The sequence below is a fragment of the Dreissena polymorpha genome, chromosome 2 (assembly GCF_020536995.1).
Source record: "Dreissena polymorpha isolate Duluth1 chromosome 2, UMN_Dpol_1.0, whole genome shotgun sequence".
NCBI classification, from domain to species: domain Eukaryota; kingdom Metazoa; phylum Mollusca; class Bivalvia; order Myida; family Dreissenidae; genus Dreissena; species Dreissena polymorpha.
In genome coordinates this window covers 36,405,171-36,416,166 of record NC_068356.1, presented here as the reverse complement: position 1 = coordinate 36,416,166, position 10,996 = coordinate 36,405,171, and the positions used below count along the sequence as shown (strand labels likewise).

The 10,996-nt window shown below is 34.8% G+C and overlaps 1 protein-coding gene across 2 annotated transcripts in view; it reads left to right on the top strand.

Moving 5' to 3' along the window:
• Window positions 1–2,969: 2,969 nt before the first annotated feature.
• The window catches only part of LOC127866609 (carboxypeptidase E-like), a 30,836-nt gene continuing 22,809 nt past the window's right edge, over window positions 2,970–10,996 (top strand). Inside the window, exons 1-2 of one of the 2 annotated variants that reach the window (XM_052407287.1) lie at window positions 2,970–3,396; window positions 6,211–6,425. In XM_052407287.1, the coding sequence (XP_052263247.1) occupies window positions 3,144–3,396; window positions 6,211–6,425 (468 nt within the window). In that variant the 5' untranslated portion in view covers window positions 2,970–3,143. The remainder of the gene's footprint in view (window positions 3,397–6,210; window positions 6,426–10,996) is intronic. The other variant, XM_052407288.1, reaches the window with a different exon arrangement.

Below are 10,996 nucleotides of genomic sequence, written 5' to 3'. Positions count from 1 at the left end.
CACTGTAGCTGGCGTGGAGCTGACATCGTTGATTCGATTTTGACACGGTAACTTCTCGGTCGTATATACGAGTCTAACCAGTTCAATGCGGTGGCACAGACGCCATATTGACTGTTAAGGACGTCCAGTAGAATGTTGTGGTCCACTGTGTCGAATGCAGCGCTTAAATCGATGGCTATTAAGGCGGTGACTTCCTGTTTCTCCATGCCACCCAGAAGGTCATTGATAAGTCGCAGCAGGGCTGACTCACATGAATGATGTCGCCGATATGCCGTCTGGTTTTCGGTAAAAGGTTATAACTATCGGTGTGGATATTAAGCCTGAAGAGAGCAGCTTTTTCAATCAATTTGGATAAAAATGAGAGATAGCTTACTGGTCTATAGTTCGAGAGTTCAAGTTCGAGACCAATTTTCTTGATCAAAGAACGTACTATCGCTTGCTTTCCGCTTTGTAATGAAAGATTCACTAACCTGGTAAAAAGAGGGAGTATGTCATTTAAATGTGATTTAAGAAAATTTGTTGGAAAAACATCAAGTTCACAAGATTTAGTTTGCAATTGAGAAATAAGAGTTTTAACTTCGTCTTCAGACAGTTCTTGCAATGTTTCAAACAATTGTGCATCTTTAATTTCTGCTTTGTAATCATCAAAATCTTTCCAACATTCTCGAATGATATCAATTTTATTCATAAAATGATCAGCAAATGCTTCTGCAAGGTTGTTTTCGGGAATGTCATTTGGCGTTTTATCTTCTATACTTTTGTCCGTCAATTCTGATACAAATTTGTACAGTATTTTCGAGTCTCCCTTGGAATTGATTATTTTTTGGCTCGAAGTGTTTCACTTTTCTCGATTTATTTCGTGAGTGTAGTTATTTCGGGCTTCTTTCAATTGTTCATATAGGTGCGGATGTTTATATTTTCTCCACAGACTTTCAGCTTTGCGAAATTTTCGTTTAAGTATCACAATATTTTCGGTAAACCATGGTTTGGGAGCACGACATATTTTCATGTTCTCTTGCATTGGCGCGTGGGTATCCAGTATTCGTTTTACTTCATCTTCAAACTGGTCAACAAAATTGTCAATACTGTCAGCGTCAATAGCTATATTTCGAAGATCCTTCGCAAATTCACTTTTGTTCATGTCTTTTAGGTTTCGGTAAGATACACGTTTGCAAGTAATTGTTTCTTTTTTGATGTTTGTCACAATTTTCAAAGAGCAATGGTCAGAAAAATATGTACCAGGCGTACAGGATAGAACATCGACGCCATTGGCGGCTTCTGTTTTATCAAGATCCAGAGTGTTTCCTGCAACATGGGTACTAAAATCTACGTGCTGTACTAACCCCATAGCAAACAAAGAATTTTTAAACTCAGTAATTGCTGTGTTCTATTCTTGGATATGTAGATTAAAATCACGCATTATCATCAGGTTTGAATAAATCGGAAGAAACTCTTCAAGCATTTGGAAGAAATCAGCTACAAACTGGGTGCACGTAGATAATGATGGAGGTCTTTAAACGCCAATGACATGCATGGTGATGTTTTCAAATACCAGCTTCCAGATACCAAATTCAAAACTGTGTGTACAACTGTTTAAAAGTTCTGTCACGGCGATTCCATTTTTATAGGTTTATCATGCAATACCACCACCAATCCTGTTTTTACGATTTACCATGCTGATTAACCGTTTTGATTGAAATCCGAGGTTTCATATTGATGTGATTTTTCGTCGGAGTACCATGTTTCCGTAAGAACTGCGAAATCAGTTTTTCCTTCTCGTATCATTTGCCCTATTATGTTGTCTTTTTTAACAGCCGAACGGCAATTAATCGTCATACAAGTAACTCTTTCATTAAGTCTATTGTATATCTTTGTTTTGTTTACTGGCGGGTACGTGAGGTTACTAAAATCCGTCTTCGGCATAGCGAGAGTCTAATGTACTCTACATGATGTGGAGACATATTGCGCGTAAATGACTTGTTTCAATACTGTCAAAGTATGAATTATTTAAAACGAAATCCACTCACCCATCCCATTTTATTTCAAAATACGAATGCAAATCTTAAAACTGTTTTTGTGATCAAAATATATGATAGTTCTATCGAATATGGTCAATGAGTATCGTCCAAATCTCAAAATGCCAATTTTCATTGCCGCAGCCGATGGCTTGAGCATAATTTTATTTTCGCAGTCATGAACCATCTAATAAGTAGCCGCGGCCGATGTACGTCTAGGGCCGTTTTTCCAACCCCACTCGAATTTAAACGTTGATAAAAATGTTGTGTGTTCATGTGGGATGCTGTAATTTGGAATAACCGAAGTGAAATTTTTAAATATTTCAATAAAATGTTGTTCATGTTTATCTATAGTCTAAATCCTGTGTAATTAAAGTATTACAGAGAGAGAGTGGTGAATTTTTGTTTGATTTTTGACCACATTTTAACGGATTTCTTTGACAGTAAGCAGCTAGGAAGGTAAGGATTACGTTCACAAAGTCATTCTTACTTAGGCTCTCAAAGAACACGCGCAAATCTGCTCAATTCAATACGTAAAATATAAAGAATAGGGAAATACTTACACTCCGCTTTTACCCGACATGTGTACGCTTCCGCAGCCGATGGATGAACCGCAGACGATGCGTTAGTCGATTGCACGGTGTTTTATTACTTCATCAATTTTGCAGCGATTTACACGATCTCGGTCTTATTCAACGCATAAATGGATGAATAACCAATTAAAATACGGCGTGGGCGTATTAGTACCATTACATGTACACATGGAGTATACATTATCATATTATTCTATATATACTAGTATATTACAAGATCATACTAAATGTCAGTCTTTGTATTTCATTATTCTCATTTGAGTTCCTATTTTTTTCTGGTGGGTTACAGTATTTTTTGGTTATGTAAGGCACATACATTATATGCTGGTCCCTTGCTAATGTTATTCTGTGTACGCAAATATTGATGACGTCATTAACAATAATATAATAAGAATAATACTGTGTGGGCTGTGTGTGTGAACGGAGGAAACGATCGGCTGTTTTCTACTGTCTTCTAACATTTTGACTCTTAAAGATTGAACTTCGTTTAAATATTTAGTTGCATTCAATAAGTTAACGCTCACTTTGAAGTCTTATGGAGCTTCGTGGCCTATTGTTGGTTATCTGCTCTGCAATATGTGCAACGGTTGGGTTTTCGGAATGGGCCCAGCATCATAATTATGAGGCGATGAAAGATGTTATGACAAGAGTCAACAAGAAGTGTCCCAAGATAACGAAGCTTTACGAACTACCAGTTAACAATGAGTTTGGAGTACCAACTGAAACTTGGAATCACCGAAAACTACTTGTACTTGAGTTTGCCAAGAGACCAGGCGAACATGTTGAAGGTATCCTTCTTTCCTATTGTTTCATCCATTCCAATAGATTCATCCACCCCCTTATTTTGGTAATTATGACATATTTCTGAAAAAACTAATGTTGGTTAATATGCTTATTTAAAAAATTCTATAACATAGATGTTGTATTTTGGTTAAAACATGCAAACTTTAAAAAAAAATAAGGAAAATTTAAATTTAGGTAAAAATTTTGTTAAATCGGCTACACATGTTGTGTAAATACCAATAATTCTGAAAATATTCATGTTTAAACAGTATTTTGTGTTTATTAGTCTATATGAATATTTATTAAGTTAGTTATATCAAAATTACTTTAAAAGTTTAATGTTTTCCTATAAAAATGATGACTGAACAGATTGATAGTAAAGATACCAACAAATCAGGGTTGCTAGGGTGCCCACCTAGAATTGGCCTGTTACTAAGGAAATACCTGCATTGTGAATTATTTTGCCATACTTTTGTGCGGAAGATATAAAATGTTTAATTAAATGTCTTACTTGTGCTGAAAATCTGATCATTCAGTAGAAACAGTCAATTTTACTCTTAAGTGGCCGAATATTATATAGAGGAAAAGAGGCTGTTAAGATGTTAATATTTAGTTGAAGTTTACATTAAACCAATGCATTAGTTTGAGCCCTGAATGGTACAAGATACACTTTGCTCCTAGGTTTCATTCATTGGAGTTAGAAGTACATGGAAGCATTCCTGGAATTATTGGTTAATCTAAAAGGTGGTGGAGGAGGGCAGGCACAATATATACTGGAACACGGTTGACTGGCGTTACTTGAGGAATAATCACTTGCGTCTAGAAACAATCCTCATATATCAGATAAATGATGCAAAGGACAATCATATTTAACTTAACTTTATTGAACAACTGCCTTTTTACGGCGAAAATCCTTCAATATTAACTGCCGTAGAAACATATCCAACACCACTGTCCTCCATTGTTGTTAACTTTTTCTTCAGGTAGATTCGCGGTAAATAGGTTAAACAGCACCAGTTTTGAATTCAACATGGATTATCAAAGTTCCTACATATCCTTCAAAGAAACAATCAATAAAGAATATAACAATTTAAATATATGGAATTTAAGACATCAAATTAAATAAATAGCCCAGTTATTTTCAGGCAGTGTCATATTTTGTCGTTAAGATAATTAACTGAACTATAAAAAATCAAATATTGTTAAAGTCTGAGTTCTACGACATTTAATTACCAATAAACGATTCCGATTTGTAGGGAGAGATGTTTTCTGTCAGATTTGACAAGTAGGTCACGCAGGTTGGTTCATAAACAAAATCAAAAGGTCGCTAATGAAATACCGCGACTCAACCAGACCCGCGAGTTAACCAGGTTTGATTATAAATATTTTTTTTTTTAAATCAATAAATTTAAGTAAATTACAATGCAAATTTTCCCATTTTCAGTTTTTTCGCGATAATTTTTAAAACCAGTAGTACTTTTTCCCATTGGGAGAACAAATTGCTGGCAGGATATCATTTTGTTAAATTGGTGCTTAAGTAAGCGAGTTCATATACAGTAAATGTATTAAAATTATTGTATAAAATAATATCTTTTTTATATTACATCTATTTTCGTTTATAACATTGAATGATAATTAATAAAACAGGTCCGTAATTAAGCTAGTTTCACTGTGAAAGTTATAATTTATTGAAACATTATATACAATTTGTTGGAAAATAATGGGATCAGATCAAAAAAGAGCATGGGAAGGATCCAAGGGGCAGGTTGGGACTTTTGGGCCGCATGGTGCTGCGCCCTTCAATTTAGGCCTAGCTGGAGCACTGGTGTAGTGTGCCTAGGTAACAACCAAACACCTAGAAGGTTCAGATTTTAGAGCTCCAAACTGCTACTTAAGCTTGTTTGGACATTGTGTGCTCTTTTAAGTATACTTAAATTTACCCCAGGTACTGTAAATATACTAAAACGTACCTGGGAATTCTAACGCTTAATTGGTCGTTGTTGGCTTTGTTTGTCAAATCCATTGTGGTCATAGTTATTTCAATATTTTTTTAAATGACGTATATATTATCGAAACTCATACAACAAAAATGATGTTGAGGCAGATTTTTTAAAAGAGAATTCTGTTTCGTATTCCGTAGCGCGTTTTACGACATCAGATTTTGGTGGGAATAATACTCGGGTACAGTCTAAGTTTGCCGGGTACATGTTGTTATATTTTCCGTTCCTGGGGTACATTTAGGTAAACTTAAGACTTTTCAGAGTACCCAGGGTACATTTAAGTAGTACTCGAGCTGACAATGACCAATCAAGCGATACTTAACTTGTGTTGTGGAAATTGTGGGTTCTACTGCACTCTGGGTGCAACTTTCCAGACAAGTATACATGTAACTTGTTTGAAGCTGACCATACTTTTGGCAAACTTTTAATGTTGCTGAGGACTGGTTAGTCAGCAAACTTATACCATTGCCTGATTGTCAAACTGATGAAATCTCAGCTCTGGCAATATTAAAATTGTTTATCTATCTAAAAATAATTTGCCACTTCTGTCGATTAAAAAAATCCCAATTTGACCAGACTCCTTTTCCCAAAATGGCTAGAAAACCCCCTGCAATGTTTACTTTATCAATATAAAGCATTTGATGGCAAACTTCAAAACATGCCAAAATCTGTGAAAATGTCCCTTTAGAGAATTAAATGACTAACTTCAATTCATGCCAAAATCTTGGAAAAGGTCCCTGTAACACAATTATGTTAACACTAATTATATCAAATAATATTAAATGTACATGTATAAAATGCATTTCATTGTACCTGAAGGTGTGCCAGAGTTCAAATACATCGCCAACATGCATGGCAATGAGGTGACAGGTCGGGAGCTCTTACTGAGACTGATGTCGTACATGTGCGATGTATACAATGGCGACATGGAACCTGAGGGGTCCTTCTCCAGAAAACACATCCAGCGTCTTATACAAAACACACGCATACATCTTATGCCATCCATGAACCCTGATGGCTGGGAAATTGCAGCAGTATGTACATGTTTGTTTGCTTGGAAAAGTTTTGTTTGGATTTGCATTTTGCATGCGTTTGTTTTAGAGCCTTATCTAACTATTGCTTTTAGATTTTAAGGAAAAACAAATGATTATATAAACTATACTTCTAAGTTTTGTTTTATTTTATTTTTATATGTTTATTTAAATACTTGGTAATTCATAATTAATTTTGTAACAATTTTTTATTTCAGTATGTCAATAATCCAAATGTTGGGGTTAGAAGTCTCTAAATTATTTTTAGTAGCTTTTCAGTAAAATCAATAGTAAAAAGAATCCAAAATGTCTTACAGTCAGTTTTTTGCATCATAATTTTCTTCATAAATTCTCCAGGCACTAGAATGTCACACTTGATGAATGTCTGTAAGGCACAGCATCTCAAGCAGGCTTGTCTTTTAAGAGAAAATGAGAAATTCAGTCCCTATATTTATTTGTCTTCAAATTGTTCTTACTTGGTATGTGTTTATTTGTTATTTGAAATCAGTTTGCTCTAATGGTATGTTATATATAATGAATATCCAAAATATCTCAGTTTTTGAACACTTAAACCGTACAACTAGAAGTTTAAAGGTATGCATACACTACAATCTTTTACATTCCACCGTATAAAAAGGTTAATGACTTGCAGCACAAAATATGCAGAAAAGACCGTAGTGGCATGAAATCAATGTAATAGAAACGTTTCTCATACAGTTGTTGCCTTTCCTAGAATGAAGTTATTATCAATCAGAATTGAGGGTGGGCTCCCGGAAAAACGGTTTAATGCATGTGCGTAAAGTTTTGTCCCAGGGACAACACTTTTCCGCTTTATTGTAGTTTTTTGTTGTTGTATAGAAAGGCTCATCTAACCAAAATTCCCATATAGGCAGAAAGTGTCGTCCGGGATTATGCACATGCACAAACCCTCAGTTTTCTCAGGGCAAGGCTCAATTCTTTGTTTGCATCATTGTTCAGGGCAGTGTGGATGATTACCAGAATGGGGTCACTGCATGGATAGTGGGGCGGGGCCAATGCTCACAACATTGACTTGAACCGTAACTTTCCCGATCTTGACAAGCTATACTACCAGACACAGACGAAAGCAGTTCAACCCAAATAACCACCTAGATAAGGTGAAGGAGGTCATGAAAAACCTTACAGAACAGGTGAGCTTATATTATTAATTCATCATGGTAATGGTAAACATCATTTGTAAACTGCATGAAATGACCAAATTGTGTTGAGTTTGCCATGAAAACCAAGTGAACAAACAAAATCTGATGGTTAAGCTACATGAAATGCATTCAATCTAGTTTTCCATTAATAATCATTAATCTTTAGATTTTTAATGTTACATATCGGGAAGTGGTACTTTTCAGAATGTTACAAGTCAGCATTGTTTAGAACCGAGAAGAATAAATAGCTTTTCATGGTTTTCATAGTTTTATTGCACAATGAGCATGTGTTTGTCATACAGTCTAATTACATCTTCATTTCTCGATGAAATTCATTTGAAATAATAATTAAAATTTGCCTGTCATTGATTGCTTAGCAGCTTGAAACCAGTGACTACAAAGGTCATGAACAGGGGCTGTATTCATTAAAACCATTATTAGACTTGGGGGGGGGGGACAAGAATAGGCTTAGACCCAAGAAAAGTGCTACAGAGAATGACTATATGCAGGCTACAACTTGTGCTTATGTCATTTATGAAATGGTGTAAATAAAGCAGTAGCTAATAAGAGTTTGTTACTACCAAGTCAGACTCTTAATTGTTGTAAATTAAAATTTTACAAATATTCTTAGTCTTAAGTCCTAAGAATTGTTTGGCAAATACTGGCCCAGGACTGCACTCTTCTGCTGTTTATGCGACTTCAATGATACCCTTCTGTCATAATCTCTCAGTGTTTTGCAGCTTGAACCCGAGACCAAGATGGTGATGAGCTGGATCCACTCTGTGCCGTTTGTCCTGTCCCGCTAACCGCCACAATGGTGACCCTTGTTGCTAACTACCCATTTGACGAGACTCGGGATGGTAGCTCCCACAGGCCGCTCTCCCCTCCCCCGATGACGATACTTTCATTTAGACCTCAATCAGTACTCATATGTGTCTTGCTCTGAGAAAATGCATGTGTGTAAAGAGTCATCAAAGATTAGCCTGTGCAGTCTGTCTAAATTCGATTTTCACTATGAGAAACTTCCCTTCAAACAAAATATACAATGCAACACAGGAAAGTGTTTGTTGTTGATCAGCCTGTGCAGACTGCACTTTACGCAATTACATAAATACCTATGTTCTGCACTTTACGCACATACATTTAAACCCTATTTTCCTGAAGGAGTCTCATATTAATGTAATTTAACTTGCACTCATAGATCATTTCATCAATAGACATGCCTCATTTGTTAATAAATAATGATAAAAATGTGTTTTATTATTCTGCTAAAATGGTTGATAAGCATTATTTTTAATTTAATTAATAAATGGTTCTGTAATAAGTTAATCAACGGTTTTCAGGAAAATAATCAGTCAATTTTCAATTAAATAACAATTATTTTAGAAGTTGCTCATTGCTAAATCACACTTTTATAGATGTTAAAAGACCTGCGTCTGTGTAAAATGTGCGGATGGTACAATTGTGTTTGTTTCCATGAGTCAGTGAGTTGGCCAAGAGGCTACTCTGAGCTCTCACAAGACCATGTCCAACCCCAACAAAGATGTGTGACACCAACGACTTCAGCAAACTGACGGCACCACTAATGGAGCAGCCTGGTACTCGGTTCCTGGGGTCAGTCACTTTACTTAAACATGTTACATGTTTTTATTGACTTTATTTGTTTTCACCTATCATCTGTTTTCTTTAAAATGGCTTTTAAGTAATTTGACTTTCATTCATTTATCAATCTTGTTTTTTCATATTTATTTAAAGATTTATTTACATCTGAGCAGGCCAGTCACCCACATCACCTGGCTTTATTCTGACATTGACCTAATTTTGGACTTACACTCTAAGTAAGAAGGTTTAAACTCTTGGTTTATCCAAAATGACGTGTTTTGTTTATGACCAATACAGCTTGCTAACAAAGCTTTGATGCTTGAAAGTATGTTATGTATGAAAACTCTCAAAACACCCGCATCACCTGACCTCATTTGACCTTAACCTGACCTACAGAAGGTCAACATTCTTGGTTTAATCAAATTGAGTGTCCAATTTACGTAATACTACTTTCTCTTTAGAAAATATTTTCATAGTATTGTACACCCGATAATGTTTTAAGTGTATATCTACTCTATTTCAGTGCACAATTTATTGTCCGGTGTTTTATGTATTCAATTTATTGTCCGGTGTTTTAAGTATTCAATTTATTGTCTGGTGTTTTATGTATTCAATTTATTGTCCGGTTTTGTTATCATTTGAGCCTAGTTCTGGTAAAACTGAGTTTTATGCATTTGCAGTCTGCACAGGCTTATCAGGAACAACACTCTCAGCCTTTATGAAATATTTCGTTAAAAAGAAGTTTGAATAAAAAATACAGTTAAGGTGGAATTTCGTCCTTGAGCAGCCTGTATGGACTGCACATGCTATCTGGGAGGACACTTGAGGCACATGTATTACCCCTTAAGAGACTAAATTGATATCACCTGTGCCCATTCTGTGAGCAGGTATGCAAAGTAGGACATCTCGTACTTAACCCACCTTATCATGCAATGTCCTTTATATTCTTACGTGGTTCCCACCAATATCTAAAGCAATGTTGGTACTCTATTATTGATATTCTTACAAAATGACCAATGTAATGTATCTGAAGTTAAGTGTCAGATAATTTTGATCTTTCAATATTTGTTTTTAATTACCACCAGATTGTTATGATCTTTCATGTGTTTTGTTTGGAAATACCACCAGATTTTTTATAAAATACAGTTGATTTTTATAGATTATGAAAAATTATTTCTGTGTGTGATTTGATTAAATTTTGTAAAGTGTAATTATGCGTGCTGATTCTTTCAAATATAAAAAGAAAAACTGAAATCAAAAGTTGTATTTAAAAAAAAAGAAAGCTAGATGATATAAATCTTGTATCTTAATTGCTATTTTTTGCTATGCATTTTGTTTATCAATGTACTTATACTATATCGATAAATATAAAAATAGCAAAGAGTTAACCCTTCATATAGATGGAAGTTTTAAACATTTTACAGCATTTAGCATTTATAAAGTAAATACATTCCCATTATGTAAACGTACATTCCTTTCAATATTTTACAGTACAGTATTCTTTATACTGATTATTACTTACACAATCTATACTTTTGTGCAATACGTTGTTAAAGCTTGGTGATTGGAATATTTGCATACTTTTATCAAGTCATCAATTTAACGTGATTAGCAAAATACTACCACAGCAACTTCGTATGGAATGTCCATAGATCAAATTCTTACATTGTCATATTTCTTTAACCCTTTTTTTTTACGCTTTTGTAGTCCCTAAGAAAGTTATATTTAATTTAATACCTTTCTTACCAGATTCAAGTTTTGAAGGCTTCATTTCCAACCCTTAGATACTGATTA